The sequence below is a fragment of the Hippopotamus amphibius genome, chromosome 6 (genome assembly GCF_030028045.1).
Source record: "Hippopotamus amphibius kiboko isolate mHipAmp2 chromosome 6, mHipAmp2.hap2, whole genome shotgun sequence".
In the NCBI taxonomy this organism is placed as follows: Eukaryota; Metazoa; Chordata; class Mammalia; order Artiodactyla; family Hippopotamidae; genus Hippopotamus; species Hippopotamus amphibius.
The window spans coordinates 145,189,289-145,210,026 of NC_080191.1; the positions used below are offsets into that span (position 1 = coordinate 145,189,289).

The following is a 20,738-nucleotide window of genomic DNA, read 5'->3' on the forward strand; positions in this document are numbered from 1 at the left end:
AGTAAGAGTCCAGGGAGGGGTGTAGCACAAGACCCCCTGCAGAAAGCTCACATGAGCCACCAGAGAGGGCTGGTGAAAGAACGGTACATTGTGGACATAGATGTCTACACTGTATCTCCACTCCCCCATTCTTTTGCAATGGAACCATTCCTTTGAACAACCAGGAAATAAACTCAACTTTAGCTTCAGTGTTTTCCAATGAAATAACATACCAATTATACCCAAAGACACTCCCTCACTCCCATGTCACTTCAGGCCAACACCTCTTGTCACACTCTACATAACACTCCAGTGCCTTCTATATGTGCCTACGTCTATGTGCAAATCATCCATAACACACACTTTTTTTTGAGTGGGGGCATTACTCTTTATTCCAAGTTGTCTAAGGCTCGTCTGTGTGATGAATGTGCTGATAACCTTCTGCTCTTATTTGTCTATTTGACCAATCACTTCTCAGCAAGTCTTCTAGCTCCCGTGGCACACACAATCACAGCTTATCTCTTAATCACACATTGCAGCTCAACACAGTGCTGTTTCTGAAACTACATGCTGTAGCCGATGTACCTTCCATTATGCCTTTGCCCTTTTCACTCATCTTCCTGGACGGGGAATCCTAAAAGTGGCAATCTTGGAAAGCAAGGTAATGAATTACAGGTCCTACGACGAGTCTGCTCTCCTTCCAGGCCATATGAAAGTGCTTGCTATAAAAGTGATGGATTCCCTAAGCTTGTGGTTCATCTCCTGTGGCACACTGCACTCTGTGTCCAGGTTCTGTCTCACTCTCCGTACAGCCCTGTGGAACCTGGAGCTTAGGGAACCCGCACATATGTACTGATACGCTTGCTATTGCTTTTGCTGTGAGTAACACAGGTCTTTGTCTCTGACAAAGAGTCTTGTGTCTAGCAACCACGGAACTGCAGAACACTACATATTCGCTTGTATAGTTATTTCCTTCAGTGTTCTACTGCTTCCAGCCTTCCTCCACTTATAATTATTTAAGTAGGATAAAATCTCCACGTCTGTGAGCCCATGCATCTGCCTAAATGCACAGGCATTCCCTTCTTCACTTCCTTCCCTCCTTCCTTCCGTCCTTGCTTCCTACCAGTTTTACCTATCACCTATCTATCTGTCTATCTATCATCTATCTATCTATCTATATCTATCTATCTATCTATCTATCTATCTATCTATCTATCTATCTATCATCTACCTATCGTCTATCTATCCATCTATCTATCCACTTCTATCTACTTATCTGTCATCTACCATTTTTTTCATTTATTCAACAAATGTTTATTGAGCATCTCCTTTGTTTCAGGCACTGTTCCATATTCTGCAAATTCAGTAGCAAGCACAAGCTAATATCTCTCATTGTTGTATCTTTATCTTTATTTGAAAAGAATATTAAAAACAGATTTCCAGGAATACATACAAATGGCACAATCCATACTAACTATGTGTAAAGAAGAGATGAAAAACAAAGAGAAAAAGGGTAAAGTAATAAAACAATGCTTAGAGGTGAGATTAATTCAAAAGATAAAATATATGTGTTTTTACTACAAATTTGGCTCTAAGGTTTATGCTGAAATTTTCTAAGTTCCCTGGGTATGGAAAAGGGTCCTAGAATGGTCATATCTTTCAAGAAGGCCCAATGGCCAGGCACATAATTATCTTCCCTGTGAGACTGACTCAGAGTTTGAAAGTACTCTGCTATTCTGTGGGAGCATCTAATCATGAGGACCATGAGTAGAAACCACAGAGTAAGAGCTCATCTAAGCCATGCCCATTTCCTGGGCTTAGGTTCTTCATTCATAAATTGGTCTATTGTACTCTATAGCTTGTGTGTTTCACTACTGCGGTATTATATGTGTTACAGTACACAAATGCAGAGACTTATGAAGGTAAAGAGTGATTATAACTCTAATCTGAGAGAGAAAAAATAGCACTTTGGATAGGTTTGTATACGTGTAGAAAATTCATACTAATTCCTTCACTAGTCCTTCATGGTACCCAAGTTCTAGCATTTCCGCTTCTTAAGATGCTTACTTGTTCTTTAAGACATCCTTCATATATTAAACTCTTGCAATAAGGTTTGCTCAGCATGTTACTTGTTAATAAAGGACATCTGCATTTGTTTTAATGCTTACTTAAAAAGAAATTGGGATTTAGTGCTTGTCGGCACTAATGGAATCAATGGTACTTTAATATGTGTTAATGGTACTTCAGTTCCTTTAACAGCAGAAAACAGTGAGGTTATTAACCAAACACTATTGTTCCAAATGAAAGAGAAAGTGTATGGAATCTAGAAAAGGCAAAGATGGAACATGATTGTGCTAATGTGAGGTCATTTGAACCTAAATGAAATGTATACATTTTTCTTCTTTGCTGTGTTTTAGTCCAAAGGGCAAACAAGATGGTAATGGCAGGTGTTGGTGAGGCTATCATGCATCTTATCAAAACTGAAGGTAAATGAAATTCCTTAATGCTCCTCCGTGTGAAATTTCAGTGAGATGCTAACTTTCAGCTGCTAGCTTTAGGAAAGGGTTTTTCCTCCCCATCTATGTAAATATCTTTAAAAGACCAAGTGAATAAGAGGGTGATAAGGGAAAATGTATTCTAAAAGAGCAGAGAAGGGCAGTGCATTGGGTTAGACCTTAGCTCATAGTATTAAACTCAACAAAATAGGAAGGCACATTAATGGTTGAGGGCTTGACTCATATACCTTGTTTTTGAACCTCCAAGGCTCCCTTTATCTTGCACCTGTATGGAGTTTGTTCTTTTAGTGTTCATTTCTGGATGCATTCTTGACATCTGCTGGCAGATTTTATAATTTAGATGCTGTATGTTAAGTCAAAGGCTAGAAATAATGTTGTAAGAAAGTAGGACATAATTACCTTCCAAAAGAAATAAGCACTTTTCTAATTGCTACCTATATCAAAATGATCCTAAATACTTCCTAATATGGCTAATCCTTAGCTTTTTTAAAGTCTGGTGAAAATTTTCTGCAGTTAAAAGATTAGTCAAGCATTTTGAATTAGTAGAGTGTGCTAAACTTTTGGAATATTTTGTGTGATTATTGGAAAATATCTATTTTCTTCATCTTTCCTTAACATTTGTGTTATTCTTCTTTGGGATGGAATATAATAGACTTAAAACCTTGGCTGAAAGAAAAAGTCACTTGAATTCTCATACAATTGATTTTTACACTTTTACTTAATGGTTTATGGACTCTAAAAAGATTGTCTCTGAAGTAAAACCATTCTCAAGTCTTGTATAGAGTGGATAATTTTTGGCATTTTTGGAAACTGATAGAATGTCTAATGATTAAATGTTTGAAATACTAAATTAGAAATCAGGAAACTTAAGGTATTATCTCGGCTCAACACGCCATGGTCTCAGATACTGTGCATTGCTGAGTTGTTACAAAACCCAATAAGTCAATGTTAAGAAAGTGCTTTGTACTTTTTGGAATAAAGGTTTTATATCAATATAAAGCATTAATACGAGTCGCTTGAAGTGCCATTGCCTGAAATCTGGGAGTCAATACAGTATTCTCTATTGGTAGCGTCTAGTTACATAAAACTCTCTAGGATTATACTGTCAATTTAATATCCATGCAGGGTTTTTGTTAATGCACACTCTAAAAGGGGATGCTAAACAATGAGATCAATGAACTATTAGAAATCACTCTGTATGTGGGCAACATTTCTTCCTGTATCATCCCTCCTAGTTTTCTAAAGAAACATTTTCCTATCTTGAATTTCAACAGGTTAAATTTAATTTCACATCACAGAGACAAACATTGTGTTTAATTTTTTTTTCTCTTTTTAAGAACAATGGAAAACAAAAATCAGTGGTTTTGAATATTTCACAAAGGGGACCATTCCACTGTGAAACTATACCATACTGCTGGACATGAGTCAGACAGCAATGAGTTAAGTCAATAATACCACAGCTTCCATCCAGAAAGATTGGACTGCCTAGTAGGCAAGTTTATACATAACACAATTTCTGCCACAAGACTGTAGCTATTTTCAAATTTTAAGAAAATGTATTTCAGGTAGCATTCTTAATATTTTAACATGGGGCCATTTTCTTCAGTGTTCTCTTCAGGGTGAACAGCTATCATCCTACAAAAATGAGAATTCAGGGCACATGTCAGACTTTCAAGGAGGGACACTGGGAGGTGATAAAGCTCAAAAGATAAATTGGAAAGATACCATAGGTATTAGTCTGTGTAAATGCTGCTTTCAATTTGTGTAGCAGCCATGGTAGCATTTTCAGAACAAGGTAATGAATTAAATGTAATTCTTGGCTATTCCCCTGAAGTCCTCATAAGGACCAAATAGCTGAATCCACACTGATTTGAAACCTATCCTGGAACCACTGCATAGATGCCTGGCTTTCATCCTATAATTGGGCCAAGACAAGCTTTAATATAGCTTAATTTCTACCCTTGAAAGCGCTGACAAGAATGGCTCTTGAATTATAGCAAAATCTCATGTGTTTTCTTGTTTTATGAGGACTCAACAAATGCCTTGGTTCTCATTTCTTACGTGGCATGGTGTTTATATTTTGGCCCAAGGAGGCATTGCTATTATCTTCTACTTCCTTTTTTTATCTGTTAACCAACATAATAATGACAGTATAAATCAGCTCATTTGTTAAATAGTTCTCTAGGCTGGCCTGAAGAAAACATTAGTTTTAACTAAAACACTTCAATCATTCAACATGACCTCACCTGATGCAGTCTGGCACTTTTGTTTTTAATGGATGATTCTATTTTTTTTTTAATTTAATTAATTTATTTATTTGTTTTACTTATTTGCTACATTGGGTCTTTGTTGCTGCATGCTGACTTTCTGTAGTTGTGGAGAGCAGGGGCTACTCTTCACTGCAGTGCACAGGCTTCTTATTGTGGTGGCTTCTCTTGTTGCAGAGCACAGGCTCCAGCAGTTGCGGCATGTGGGCTCAGTAGTTGTGGTTCGTGGGCTCTAGAGTGCAGGCTCAGTAGTTGTGGCGATCGGGCTCAGTCGCTCCGCAGCATGTGGGATCTTCCCGGAGCAGGGATCGAACCCATGCCCCCTGCACTGGCAGGCATATTCTTGACCACTGTTGCACCAGGGAAGCCCCCAGTCTGGTACTATGAAGGATATAAACAAGACATTTCTCATCTTAAGAAGCTCACAATAAATTTAGATGGAGGAAGTAGACAGTAAAATTGGAACACTTGGATATTAACATGAAAAAAATCAACTCATTTTATCACGTGAAATTCATTTTAAGTGGACAAAAAACATTGCAGATTTTTGTTTGTTTGTTTAGCCTTCCAATATTAGCTATTGCTAAGAGTATATTGGGAAGAGGTTTGCAGTGAGCAAAAATTGTGAGGTTGAGTTAAGAAGGGCTTATCTTCTTTGGAATATGCAAGTTGATATTTTCTAAATTCAATTTGTATTTTAATTCATGTTTTGCAGGGCTTTTCCAAAATTGCTTCAACCAACCAGTAAATCAAAAAGGATTCATTAAAGCATTTCACTGCAACTCACTGCGTATAAAAAAGTAAGTAGATAGCATCGTTTAGGTCTGAATGCTGTACAGAGAGAGCCAGCTCACAGAGTCAAGGTTTTCTAAAAGAAGAGGCAGAGTGACAGAGCTCCCTCGTCCAGAACGAAAGTGGTCAGAGCAACTCCACTTCCATGAGGGCAACCAGGTTACTGCTTTACTTCTTTTGAAGCTCTTGCTGACCTTGAGACCACAGTCTTACGCTTCTCTATCTGATCTCTTGCCTCTAACTACTTTGCAGTTTGCCCTCTTGAATGCCTCTCTAACCAGACTGCAAGTTCTATCCGACTCTGATTGTCTTCTTATCCTGTCTACAGAGGTATTCCAGCTATTGGCCCAGGCTCTTGTGGGATTTTCAGTTTTTAAGTCTGTGTGGAAGTTTCCCTCACATTATACTCCAGATGTGTTTGGGTTAAAATTCAGTGTGTGACACTCTTCCTAGTACCAGATGCCCTTGAGACTTGCAGAATTTAGACCCAGGAGCATGGTCTCTGATTAGCAGGTGGAGCTCTTTTTTGATCACTGACACTGAGGGGACAGCCCCAATAAATCATGCTGGGCTACCACCACCCACAGCATAGAGGTCAGGGCCTCGTATCCTTTTGGAAGGAGAAGGAAAGTTGTGGCCTGCCTCATTTGTCAGAGGGCCTGGCATACTCTTGTTTGTGTGAATTAATATAAATCAGATAGCATTCTTTCTGTTGAGGCTCTTACAATCAGATAATTAAGATGGTATAAAACCAGAGATTTTCCAGGTTTAAAGAAATGGAGTCATTTTAAGAAGAAAGAAAATTCTTGCCTCTGGAAAAACAACGTTAAAAAAAGCAATGAGATCTGAACAGTAGTAAATTTATTATTTTAGTCAGTGAGAGAGAAGACAAAAAATTCTTATATACTTAATGATTTCCTAAAAGTGTGGCTTTATATTTATTTTTGTACTTAGTCTCTGCTTGTGATTTGGGACATTTCATTAAAAAAAACACAACCAATATTCAATAAAATGTTCCTGATTTAAAAAACAAAAACAAAACCAACCAAACAAAAAACGAATGTCTTTGCATTAACAAAAGGCATGCTGTAGAAAACAACTTGGCAGAGATGGAGTCCAGGCAACAACAGAGTTAGTTGGGAGAACCTGGGGTCAAACATCAGGTTGACATATAGTCTTGAGATCAGGGCCACATCAGACAGTAAACAGGAATTCACACAAGGAGCACCAAGAGTCCCAGAGGGAGTCTCAGGATATTAAAATCAAGGGCTGGAGCTGAATTAATAATCAAATGGGAATTCAGGTGTCATGAAAAAGAACAGGGCTGTCAGGCAAGGTGGCTCTTAACAGATTTCTTCAGTATCAGCCAGCTTTTCACTGGTCCAATCTAATTTGTAAACAGATAAACCAGTAGTGTCTTCAGGGTAGCTGAGGCTTCTGACATAATCTCTGTGACAAATTTCATTATGTGAGGATATGAAGAGAAATATGCCCATAAAAACTAGTCAAGTAAGTCCATATATCTAAAAGAAATTCTATGTTTCTTGTAATCTATTCATCACATGTGTGAGAAAGAATCCCTTCAGTAAGAAAAAATCATTTAAAATTGGATGTTCATTCCAAAGTATGAAGATCCTATATCTTTTATGCTTGCCTCTTACATTACCCATCAAACAGCAAATAAAGTCATGTGCAGAGGTTTGGGGAGAGTCCCCAGTGAGGGCTACTGTGAAGACAAATGGTTAATGTCTGCTCTCCCAGCTGCTCAGTTAATTACTGTAATAGAAAACATCTTGAGGGAAAACACTGCACACAGTTATTAGCAATTAACCCACAACTCTAAAAATCACAATTCTTACTAATAATAGAACATTGCCCAGCCAGCCTAATTAGAATCTCTACACAAGAGTCTTGTATTTTCAGAAAATGTGAAATCTTACAGGTTACTACTATTTAAAATGCAAATAGGAAATTGGGATGATGAAGATGACCTTGAGAAATGAAAAATCGTGTAGAATAGATAGAAACGGAGGGGGCATGATTTATGTGGTAATAGACTAATTCCCAGGCATGCAAATGATTCAGATATATTAGCCATAAGAACTTTCCTCTGAACGTTTACTACAATTACAGAGCCCGGTGCTGTTGATGGTTGATGGTACTAAAGTGGTAAAGAAGGTAGGATAAAATAATGCAAGGCAGGAGAAATCCATGAACTAAAACAAACAGTTGTGGTATTGCTTTGTTTTTCTTTGAATCATGAAATCTTCTTAGATATAGCAGGTCATGAAGCTACAGTGCTTTCCTCCCATTTGTATATGTTTCATATACTGTTCCCCATATTGTTGACCTCGCTCAATGCTTACCAGTCTTTTTGCCTTTCTAGCACACACTGTTTATTCTTGTCTCAAAATCTTAATGCTTGCTCTTACTTCTGTCTGGAATGTTGGCCCCTCAGATTTGGTATGACTGCCTCCTTCTCAGAATGCAAATATCTACTTAAAAAAGGCCTGATCACACTACATAATAGCCTGCCTCTACTTTCTCTTTCTGTTCTACGACATTCTCCTATTTTTCTATACATATACATCTCCTCTGATAGAGTAGTCTATTCTGTTCTTTCTTAATTTATCTCGTTAGGCTCTATTTATCGACTTCCTTCCTATTTTTTTTATTATTATTTTTTTTATTAATTTTAACCTTCCTGTTTTGAATCCAGTCCCCAGACCTTCCTTTCCACTATGCCTTCAGTAGTTGTTTCACAAATCTGTGTCAATATTTGTGTTATTTTATATATGGCATATTGTTTGCAACTATACCAAATAATGTCTTAGGATATTTACTTTCTCAATAAACTTTGTTTTTTTCTACAGTTAATAATTTTCTTGTGTTTTTTTTTTCTAATTTATCAGTAGTTTTTTCCCCCAAGTGCTCTAATGCCTAGAAATAATTTCTATAACTCCCAAACACATTAAATGATCTTCCTCCCCTTTTATCTTCCCGAAAATTTTCCTATACTCTCTATTTACTCCCAGGCTGTAGGACACTTTTTAACTCCAGCTCAGAGTTGTAAAACTTCGTTTTTGTCAACTTCCTGGAAACACTCTTTTCCATATTTTCTGGTTTCCATATTTTCCTTTCTTAGTTCACTTCCTCATTTTGCTGGGATGTATCCTCCACTAGTTTCCTATGAAAGTATATGTGAGTGTTCTGCTTTTTTGAGCTTTTATATGTCTGAAATGTCTTTCTCTTAAACTTGATTGATAGTTCAGATGAGTTGGAATTCTAGGTTGAAAACTATTTCCCTCACAACTTTAAGGTTATTGTTCCCCTATTTTATATTACTTGGTGTTTGTTTCAGAAGCCCAATTGTATTCTGAATGACATCCTTTGTATTATACTATTTCTGTCCCTTGTAGAATTTTCTCTCTGTCTCTGCTGTTGTAGAATTTTATGATGATGCATCAGAATGAGTTGTCCCACAAACTCTGTGCACTTGGTCCACCTGGAGATTCATGAGTTTTGGTTCTTAAGTTATTTGTTTGATGATTCTTCACCTTTGTTTTCTCTTTTCCTCTCTTTCTGCTTCTCCTGGATTAACCTACTAATTTTATTTCCTTTTCTTTCCCAGTTTCTCTCTCTCCCTCTCTCTCTCCCTCTCTGTCTCTTCTGTCTCTCTCTCCTTTTACCTTCTGGGAGATTTCCTTGATTTTCTCCAACCTTTCTCTGGAATTTTTTTTCATTGCAGTTATCCTATTTTTAATTTCAAAAAGATATTTCTCAAAGTGTTCCTTTTCCCTAGCAAAACATTTTTTTGTGTAGGTGAATGTAACATACCTCTTTCTTAAGATAATAATTATATTATCTTAAGGGAGGAAGGGGATTTTTTCCTCTTCTTTCAGGTTCCTTTTATCTGTTAGTTTCATCTGTTAGTATGGTCTCTATATACTGGCAGCTTTCTATTATCTGGTGATCCTCGGCTGATTATGTTTGAGTGAGTACTGCAAAGATTATTAGAAAGAAGCTCTGTTTTTGTGGGTGGGAGTAGTCATGTGGTAGACGTCACTGAAAAGTTATCAATCATTGACCTTTTTATTGGGGTCTCCAGAAAACAATCCTCCAATCTCTTGCATGGTGTAAGATATACATATGGATATAGGTTTTCTGGGGGCCAGAAGTGATAAGGGCCATGAGAGGCCTTCAGTACATCCTGTGATTTTCACCTAATGCTCTTGTGTTTAGCCTTCTGCCAACCTCTGTTTTCCACTGTGTCAGGGATAAACCTCTGCAATTCAGTTATTCCAGAGAATATATCACCTGTGTCTTGATGGGTGTAAAGAGAAGGGAACATCAGAAAGTCAACTAGCCTACATATTTTACAACCAGACCACTCATTTTAGGCTCAGACATCACTCACTCCTTCCAGGTTTCTTTAAGCACCAAATCTCTCAGGCATTCCCTTTGGGGAGCTAGCTTACTTCCCTTCTCCTAGGCATTGCCTTGTATAGGCACCTATCTTGTAGCTTTTGTGACTTCTATCTACCAAAGTGGCTAGTAGTCCTGCATCAGGCTTCTGTCTTCCAAAGTCTTCTTGAAATAGTTGACTAGTTGTCTCTTCTCTCATTTGTATGGGAGGATAATATCTTAAAACATTTCTTTACTCTTCATTTAGTAAAGTTTGGGGAGGGAAAAGATATAAAATAATGTGATCAATTCACTGTATTAAGCTGAAACACTATTCTTTTTTTAGGACACAACATCTATTTTTTAATCTAGTTGCTATATTTATCTAAAACAGTAGTTTTCATACTTTCATGTGCATCAGAATCATTTGAAGGGCTTGTTAAAACAAACTGCTGTGCCCCACCTCCAGACTGGCTGATTCAGTAGTTAGGGCACAGGCCTGAGAACTATTTTCAACAAGGTTCCAAGCAATGCTGATGCTGCTGGCTTGGGAACCGCACTTTGACAAACACCAATTTATATGTATGGACTTTTAGTTTAATTTACTTTGGTTCTAGTCTTTTGTATTCGAAGGTATGTGCCTGCTGAGCTCCTACTCATCCTTTATCAGCTACCCCATATACATTCCCTGGAAGGCTTTTCGGACCACGTAGAAAGCCTATCCTGCCCCAAACTAACCCTGTTCTCCTGTATGTTTTATCGCTACTTGTTATACTAATCACATCAGACAAATCACGTCTGACTTCCATAGAAGAGAGTAAACTCTTCGTGCATGTACCACCAGTCTTATTATTTTACATTCTTCTTCGTCCTCCTCCACCCTCCCTTCTCCCTCCACTTCCCACTTTCCTCCTCTTACTCTTTCCCCTGCTCCTCCTTCTTCATTTCTATTACGAGACTCATCACCTCACATATAGAGGCATAATGAACTGAAGCTATGTTACCACATGCCGTCAATATGTAGGACACAAGTTTGGAATGGTTTCTCTCAGAAATTGTGAATGTCTTAATTCATTCATCAGGGTGTCATGTAACCGATGGCAGGCACACTCTTGAAGTCAGGCATGCAGATTACAGCAGCTTTACTCAAAGTAGCTGATCTGTGAGCTCTTCATTACCTGGTCCCAAGGATGATAAGGAGCTTACCTCAGAAGGAAATCAATGGACTGCTTACTTCATTGGGAAAGTCTTGCCATTAAAAAATGTTGGCTGAACTAAATAGTGCGCTTAGTGATGTAGTCTGCTCTCATTCTGGCAAAAGCTTCTCATCTCATCAGGGACCAGTATGAAACATGCTGCAGTTTGGCACTGGTCAGCAAATTGTACTTAAAAAAAAAACTGGGATAGGACTTCCCTGGTGGCGCAGTGGTTAAGAATCTTCCTGCCAATGCAGGAGACACGGGTTCGAGCCCTGGTCCGGGAAGATCCCACATGCTGTGGAGCAACTAAGCCCATGTGCCACAACTACTGAGCCTGCGCTCTAGAGCCCGTGCTCTGCAACAAGAGAAGCCACCACAGTGAGAAGCCCGTGCTCTTCTCAACGAAGAGAAGCCCCACTCACTGCAACTAGAGAAAGCCCCTGTGGAGCAACAAAGACCCAAAGCAGCCAAAAACAAAAAACAAAACTGGGATATAATTGACGTCATAAAATTTACCCTTTTAATAAGTGTACAACTCAGTGCTTTTTCATATTTTTCACAAAGCTATACAACCATCACAACTACCTAATTTCAGAGTGTTTTCATTACTCCACAAAGAAACCCTGGACCCATAAACGATCACTCTCCATTTCCCACTCTCTCCGAGCTGCTGCTAACCACTGATTTACTTTCTGTTTCTATGGACTTTTCTGTTCTGTACTTTTCATATAAATGGAATCATAAATAAATATGTGGCCTTTTGTATCTGGCCACTTTCACTTAACATAAGGTTTTCAAGGTTCATCCATATTGTAGCATATATCAATACTTCATTCCTTTTAGTGACTGAATAATATAATGTGTGGATATGCCACATTTTGTTTATTCATCAACTAATGGGCGTTTAGGTTCTTTCCATTTTTTGGTTTTTATAAATAACACTGTTACAAATATTCTTGTACAAGTTTTTGTGTGGACATGTGTTTTTCATACTTGTACAGTAGAATTGCTGGGTCATATGGTAACTCTATGTTTAACGTTTGGAGGAACTGCCGTACAGCTTCCAACGTGGCCTCACAACTTTACACCCCCACCAGAAATGTGTGAGGATTTAAATTTCTCCACGTCATTGTCAACACTTGTTACTGTCTCTTTGATTATAACCATCCTGGTAGGAGTGAAGTTGTACCTCACTGTGGTTTTGAATTGCATTCCCCTAGTGCCTGACGATGTTAGAGCATCTTTTCAGTGTGCTTACTGGATATTTATGTATCTTCTGTGAGAAATGTCTATTCAAATCATTTCCCCATTTTTATTGTCGCGTGGTGAGCATTATTTATATATACTGGATACTAGTCCCTTATTAGATATGTCATTTGCAAATATTTTGTCCCATTCTGTGGGTTGTCTTTTCAGTTTCTCGATAGTGTGCTGACTGCATGTTGGATATCATGGCGCCATAGCTGAAGCTGCCTGTCTCATGTGCTCCAAAAAACACACAGTCAAAACTACAGAAAATATTCCAGGGGCAAGTGTGTACTATGTTTGTATGAAAATGGAGGATAATGAACTTTCAAATTACCCTAGCTTTGGGCTGGTGGTTTGAAGCCTCAGCTATAACTTGGGCTTATCCTTCCAGAGAACAGCCGGCAATGCTTCCTCTCTTCTTATGTGGGGTTTAAATGGATAGGCCCAAGACCACATTAGGTTTGCTAATTTTTCCTTAGGCGGATATTTTTTCCTTATTTACACTGAGGTTCATTAACCACTACTATGCTCACTTACTCAGTCTTGTGAAATCCTCCTCTGATTTATCCATATTGAGTTGGAAAGGAATGGGAATAAGTTATAGCTGAGGCTTCAAATCACCACACACATTTCCTGATTTCAAAATATACTACAAAGCAACAGTAATGAAGATAGCATGGTTATGGCAAAAAGACAGCTATGTAGACCAATGGAATAGACGAGAAAACCCAGATATAAACCCTTGCATATATGGCCAAACAATTTTGACAAGGACGCCAAAACTACACAATGGGGAAGGGGCAGTCTCTTTAACAAACGCTGCTAGGAAAACTGAATATCCACATGCAAGAGACTGATGTTAAACCCTTATCTTACATCATGTACAAAAATTCACTCAAAATGGATTAAAGACCTAAACATAAGACCTAAAACTATAGAAGTCCTAGAAGAAAACAAAGGGGAAAAGCTTTAAGACATTACATTTGGCAATGATCTCTCGGGCATGACACCAAAAGCACAGGCAACAAAAATAAAAAGAGATAAAGGGGACTACATTAGGCTTAAGAATTTATATGCATCAAAAGAAACAATCAACAGAATGAAAGGCAGCCTATGGAATGGGAGGAAATCTTTGCAAGTCATATATCTGATGGGGGTTAATATCTAAAATATACAAGAAACTTCTACAATTCAACAACAAAAACAAATTACTTGATGAAAAATGGTCAAAGGTTTTAACAGATAATTCTTTAAAGAAGATACACAAATGGCCAAGAAACATATGAGAAAATGCTCAGCATCCCTAATCGTAAGAGAAATGCAATAAAAATTACAATGAGATATCATCTCACACCCATTAGAATGGTGACTATCAAAAGAATGGAAAATAACAAGTGTTGGCGAGGATGTAGAGAAATTGGAACTCTTGTGCACTGTTGGTGGAAGTATAAAAAGGCGTAGCTGTTATGGATAACAGGATAGAGGTTTCCCCCAAAAATCAAAAATAGAATTATCATATGATCTAGCAATCATATTTCTGAAAGAATTTAAAGTAAGATCTCGTAGAGATATTTGCATACCCACATTCATTGCAACATTATTCACAATAGCCAAGAGGTGGAAAGTATCCCAAATGTCCATCAACAGATAAATGGATAAACAAAATGAGGCATATACATACAATGGGATATTATGCAACCTTAAAAAAGAAGGAAATCTGTCACATGCTACAATGTGGATGAATCCTGAGGATATTATGTTAAGTGAATGAAGCCAGTCATAAAAGAACAAATACTGTATGAGTCTACTCATGAAGTGTCTGAGGTAGTCAAAATTATAGAAACAAAGTAGAAGGTTGTTTGCCAAAGGCTGAGCAGAGAGGGGAAGGGGGAATTCCTGTTTAATGGGAATAGAGTTTCAGTTTTGCAAGGGGAAAAAGTTCTAGAGAGCTACTGCACAACAACGTAAATATACTTAACACTACTGAACTGCATATACAAAAATGGTTAAGATAGTAAATTTAATGTTACTTTTTTTAACACACACACACACACACATTAGCTGTGCAAAGTATAGTTTCCAAAAAAATACAAGTCAAATATGTATCTGGGCTAATCTTCTAATTATGTTCTAATAAATATACATAATTCTGGAGTTGGTAATTCTATTATGACTTACATCTGATTGGTCAAGTCTTTATGGCCAACGAGTAGCACAGTACTAAGAAATTATGTACTAATCACTAGACAGATTATCTTAGGAGTTTTATGCTAAATTTATCATTTTCCTTAAAAAGAGAGCTATTGGTTTGTAGGGACGAAATTTCGTGGCAGATGAAACCAAAGCGAGAATGATTATTCACATCTTGGTGTGACAATCCCAGCTGGTTCCTGAGTGAATTTCATTCTACTTTGCCTGACATCAAGATTTCAATGTACATGGCTCATTAGTGCTTGTAGGCATTTCTATAATGGCAATTTATTACACTTTCAGGTGACAGACCCTGTCCTTTGAAGAACTGCTTTCTGACCTCCTTCTTTTTCAACCCACAACACCTGCCAGATGAAGTGGCCTGCTCTCTTCTCCTGTCCCCATACAGACACTGGAAGTTTTTGTGTGCAGGAGAGCAGGGCTGAAAAGCTTTGGCAGGAAGGTTTTTGCAGCAGCCTGCCTGTCGAACTGCATGAATCAACAATTTCTCAATTAGAAGAAGACAGACGAGAAGATAAAGTACACGGTGACTGTAAAACTTCAAGCAGCAGCTGAGGAAGATTTTGGAACATCTGGTCAGAATCTATTTCTTTTTAGGTAAGCATTCCTTTTTACAACTAGCATACATAAAGCATGAAATTGGCTTACCCTGCCTCCTCCTAACAAGGGAAAAGCCAGTTAGATTTATTACTCCTTTGATGCAGGTCTGGAGAGAGTAGGGTAGCATGTGGTATTCCCACCGGAGGTCCCCCCAAATCCTTTGGACTCTTCTCAGAGAGAACATTTGTCTGCTCTGTCAAATCCATTTTTAAGAACCTGTTCAGGTTGGCAGTGTAAAAGATCATTCACAAAAATAAAACCCAATTCATGATGTGTCTGTTTTTTCCTCCATGAAATTTACGTCTGAGCAAAACAAACATATGTTTATGTTTGTGCCATCAACACAAAACTTCTCTCTCTCTTAATTTAAAAAATTAATTCTTTGTGCATGTGGCTCATTCCCTTGCTTTGTGAAATTTTAAAATTTCTTTCACTTTGGGCAATAAATGCTGAATGAATTGTTTTGTCTGTATCTGGCTTCATTTTGTGTGTTCATAGCATCCCCCAAACACCAAACTGCTTTGCTCTTTTACTATATAAGACTGTAACTAACAGGTTTCATAATGCACCCCTTTTTTAGAGAATAGCATAACCAGCCAATCAAACCAAATCACCAATTATTTTTAAATTGTATGACTAGACTGCAGAAGCAGAGCGGAGTTCAAATTAGGGCTTCCCAGTTCATGGAAATTTTTAAGTCCTTAAGCTGGAAGAGTATGTTTCATTTAATGACAGTTGCTTACATGGCATTGTGTTATATTATTATCCATGCTAGAATAATTTGAAATCAATCTCATTTTATGAAATATATGCTAATCACATTTAGCATCACATCCAAAGTGCTTTAAATGTTCATCTATAGTAAACATGGTTTTAAACTAATGTACATAAAAGGAAGTTTTTCTAATTTGGGATTTTCAATTTTCTGATTCACTTCCCCTGTACCCAAACCAAACATGCCATTTACTAAACAAGCATGAAATCAGATAATTTACATACATTCCTGTATTTCCCCATTATTCTTTCACTCTTAAAATTGTTCTGAGTTTCAACTGTGGCTTACATAAAATTTAGCCTTGTACTAAAGGAGGTCTATTATTTATGCAAGGCTTTCTGTAATATAAAGAAAGAAAATGATTAGAAACTTTTTACACTCCAGGAGGGAATGAAATTAGCTGAAGATAGAGCCCTGCAGAGTTAAAACTAGTCCAGAAGTAAAGAAAGGCTTAGCAAATCACAGGAATTTCAGGGTACAGTTAATCTGTACTGTCATCTTTAGGTGTGCTATACATTCTCATTAAAACAATTATGATTAAACTGTATTGAAAGAACCTGGAGTGTTTAGGTTTCATCCAAAGACAAACTAGAAACCGAATCAATGGAAGGAATTAATCTTTTTACCTCTACTTACATCCAGAAGGGAAGAAAAACAGCCTCACCTCCTGTAGTTAGTGCACATAGTTCAGGAGTCACCATTACTGTGAATTACCAGTTTTCTTTTCTTCCTTTGTGACCTCACCTTGCCCTGCCTTCCTTTGGTCATTTCACTGTTCATTAGCACCTCACTAGAAGAGGGAGAGGAAAAAGAAGAGGAGGTGAAATTAAGCATTCAACTTTGTTACTTGGTAACAAAGGTGACAAAGAGGTTGAGGAGAAGTTAAAACTAAGAGTTAAAAATAGACACTAAAATTATCAATGTGTTTCAGCGATCCATGCTGGGCATGCCATTATCAGAACTAATTAAGAGTTAGCCAAGTGACAATGCATTTCTACAACAGATGTCAGCACTTTCCCCAAGTCTGCTCTGCCACTGGAGAAGGTTTGGTTCATGTACAACCAGCATTTGGGGGAAAAAATGAATGAATCCCTGTTTTATAAAATAAAGAGTTCAAATAATGATTTCTATTGTGCAAATTGCTTCAAAGTTCTGTTTGTCAAAGATATCTGTCAAAAGATAGAGATATCATCTAGTATATTTATGATTTTTCACTTTAAGTTAAACTTCAATTTAAAAAAGTAAAATATATCTATATATATCTATATATATGTCTAGGAGAAATAGAAGAGACTGCAGGGTGGTGTGAATTCCAACTTCACAAATCAAGGGGGCAAAGTCACAGAATGCTAATTCAAGAGTGGTATGGTTCTATCACACCCTCATCTTCTTTCTTTTCATAGAAACCCCAAAAGTTGCTCTCTCTTGTAAATGCCCAATTGCTTCTTTAGTTGCAGAAAAAGCAGAAAGAAAAGGGAGAACAAAGGCTCAGAAGACTGAAACTAAGAGCCAGATGGTTAATTCAACTATGAAGGGCAAAGCAAAGCCCAAAAGACACCTCGGGGAAGATCATTTTCAGGCTCCTAGGACTAAAGAAATCAGGTGGTACCACTTTAAATGTTTGACTATGAATGAGTCATTGGAGAGCCACTTTTGGTAAGTTTAGGAATCAGAGAAAAAAGTTGTCCCGATGCAGATTGATCCGTTTCCTGCAGGGCCGAACTGCAGATTGTGGCTTCGGAGCCGGGCTGCCCTTGTTGGAGGGCACAATGCACCAGAGGTTTTTATTTTCACGAACAGGCTCCAGAGGTTTGTGGCCTTCCAGACAGCAGCTGGCGCCGAGCAGAGACATCGCTTCGGGCCGGAGCTGCTGGCGACCGCGCGGTGCTTGGCTGTGCGTCCCAGGCAGGCGGGCCAGCACCGCAGCCGGAGTCTCCCGTTCCAGCAGACGCTGTTCCCTTCTGGAAGGGCTCGAGGGGCTCGCAACTGACTGCTCCTCAGCAAATTTGGGGGAAGAGGAGCTGGTTTGAAAGAAAGGAGGGAGTAGGTTTGGAAAAGCGTTGGCACTTCCTTATAACTCTGGTGCCTGAAGGCGGTGAGATAGATGGTGGCCAAACAAAATGAAGGGAGATGATCCCACTTGGAGTAACGAGGATTTCTGGATGAGCCGCCGATGTGTCCTGCCACTGTGGATCTGCCAGGAGATTTGCCTCAATCAACTGCTGTTTGGTTCCCACTTCAACATCACCCACCCCCACCCCCCCCCCCCCCCGCAACCCGCCCACCTGTATTCTGACCGACTCCCAAGACTCGGATTGGGAGCCAGCGGAGCAAGAAAGAATCAAAAGTCAGCCTTCCTTTGGTCTCTGCTTGTGGCAGATGTACAGCTGGCTTGGTTCTGAGCAGGTTGGTGTGTGAGAGGAAAGCCACAGCCGCTTCGCCCCTTTGGCGAGGTTTGGGTGTGTGTCTCGGGTGGGTGGGTAGGAAGAGGTGGGGAGCAGGATTAGGCGGGAGGATTGAACAGAGCCCCCTAATTCTCTTCTTAGCTGCCCCTCCAGCGCCCAGCATCCAGCCCCCGCCGCGCCTCCTCCAGGCCGCGCAGAGTGGAGAGGAGGGGGTGAGGAGGGTGCGGGGGTGAGGGGCGCCCAGCAGCTAGTCGAGCCGCGGTGGCGGCGGGGCTGTCTCTTTAAGCGCTCCGGAGGGGCCGGGCCTGGAGGGCGGCGAGCGCGTTTCCATGGCACCGAGGTTGAGGGGGCCGCGGGGCTCGCAGGTTTCCAGTCGCTCCCGGCGGAGCAGGGGCGCGCATCTCGGAGGCCCGGGCGCCTCGGGGGCTCGCCCAGGCGCTGCGCCCGCGCTCTCCGCGTCGCCGGTGATGCCTAGTGGGGCCGAGCTGCTGCCGCGCCCTCCGCAGGGAGACGCTTCTCGCCGGCTCCGCGAGCCCCGCACACCAACTTCTGCCCGGCGAGCTCAACTTCTGCGCCGGGCTCGGACTTGCGAAGCCGGAGTGGCGCGTGGCGCGCAGCCGGGGTGGCGGCTGGAGCCGCTCCGCCCCACGGAGATGACCTGGCGACTGTGTCTCTGGTGCTTCTGCGCTTGGGTGGCCGCCGGCTGGCCACCAGGCAGCGCCCTTCAGCTCCGGCCGGGCATGTAAGTGGCGCCCGCGCGCTCCGGGACGCGTTGGGAGAGCCGGCGCGGTGTGCCTCCGCTCACCCCAGACCTGCTGCGGCGCAGGTGGCCGGAGCCGTTCGCTCCGGGAAGGGGCGGCGGGCAGGCACCGGGAGGGGTCCGCGAGCTGTCCCAGGAGGAGCGCGGCGGGAACGCTGTCCCCAGCGCATTCTCGGGGCAGAGACCGGGACCCGGCGCTGGGTGCTTCCCACCTGACATACTTTCTCAGCGCCTGACAGAATTTCTCCTAGATATTGTGTGTGTGTGTGTGTGTGTGTGTGTGTGTGTGTGTGTGTGTGTGTGTGTGTGTGTGAACTTCCTGTTCGGAAGAGTAATTGACTAATAAGTTCCACTTTCTGAAAGGGTTTTGAATGAATGAAGTCGTTATTTGACATGTCCTTTCTAGAAACCAAACAGTATATCAGTGCAAAAAAAAAAAAGCCTTTTTTTTTTTTTTTTTTTCTTTGAGAAGTATCTCCGAGTCCGAAGGAGTGGTTTATTCCACAGGTTTGATGAGAGGCGAACCCCGGCTCATTCGCCCAAGTGAGAAGCTGCGGAAGCGAGGATGTCAAGGGCTGAATGCGCGGCCACTTAGATGCTAGCCTGGTTAGGAGAGAACTAGAGTAGGGAGGTGACTGAAACGCATCCTCTGAGGGTGGGGCAAGGTTTCACTTCCTTAGAAGTGAAGAAGGCAAGAGATACCCATTCTTGGTCACTGTGTCAAGTGTAGCCAGAAGCTCAGGGGAAGTGTGAATCTTTACCAATTGCCCTGGCGCCTTGACTGGCTGAAGAAGTTTGCACTCTATTCTGTAGTATCAGGAGGATCATCGAACCCTTTGAGAGAGAAGCCAAATCTAACACTGCTTTTCCTTTCTGCTCTTGAGCGGTTATGAATAGACAGAAGCCAGGGTATTTTGAACCTTCAAACGTTTTTGCTACTTCTTTGCTTTCATCTTTGATTTTCTGAAATGTGAATGCTTTATAGCAGAAAATGGTTTAGAAGGGTACCCAAAGCCGTCTATACCTTTCTAGGTCTTGACTGTTTCTTGTCAGAAAAATACTGTTTTGGTATTCACTTTATATTTCCATATTTCATCCTTCTCATGTGAGATTCGATTTGCTACCTGTTTACTGCAAATGTCACTAACGATAAACCTTGAAACATGGCCACAGTGCAGTGGCATCGCAGAACAACTCCTTGCCTACATAGTTTGTAAATACGTTTTTTGGCAGAAATGCAAGAAATTCCTGGGTAGGTGATTTCTCTTACATTGATAAGATGTGTCTTGTTTATTTGAATAGGCGTTTCCTCTCCAGTTTATCTCAGAAAACACATCTTACTTTGGGGAGCTTGTGCATGCATAAGCCTCCACTTTTTAGAAACTGATTTTTTAGCAAGCTTGCTGGCTAGCCATGCTCTTACTTTTACAAGTGCTGTTATTAAAGTGAACTCTGGCTGGCTTATTAGGTAGCTACCCATGCACATGAAGCAGACTAATCCCTTTGGGTGGGTGGAGGGGACACTGAAAAAGAACAGAAATAGCACATCACTTTTTATAGTGCTTAGATATTTTACCTCATG

At 40.2% G+C, this 20,738-nt stretch overlaps 1 protein-coding gene across 1 annotated transcript in view; it reads left to right on the forward strand.

Annotated features, from left to right (window-relative positions):
- The first annotated feature begins 19,049 nt into the window (after positions 1-19,049).
- LOC130854990 (EGF-like and EMI domain-containing protein 1) overlaps positions 19,050-20,738 on the forward strand; it is a 536,773-nt gene continuing 535,084 nt past the window's right edge. Inside the window, 1 exon segment of the mRNA XM_057737807.1 lies at positions 19,050-19,138. Within this exon segment, the coding sequence (XP_057593790.1) occupies positions 19,050-19,138 (89 nt within the window).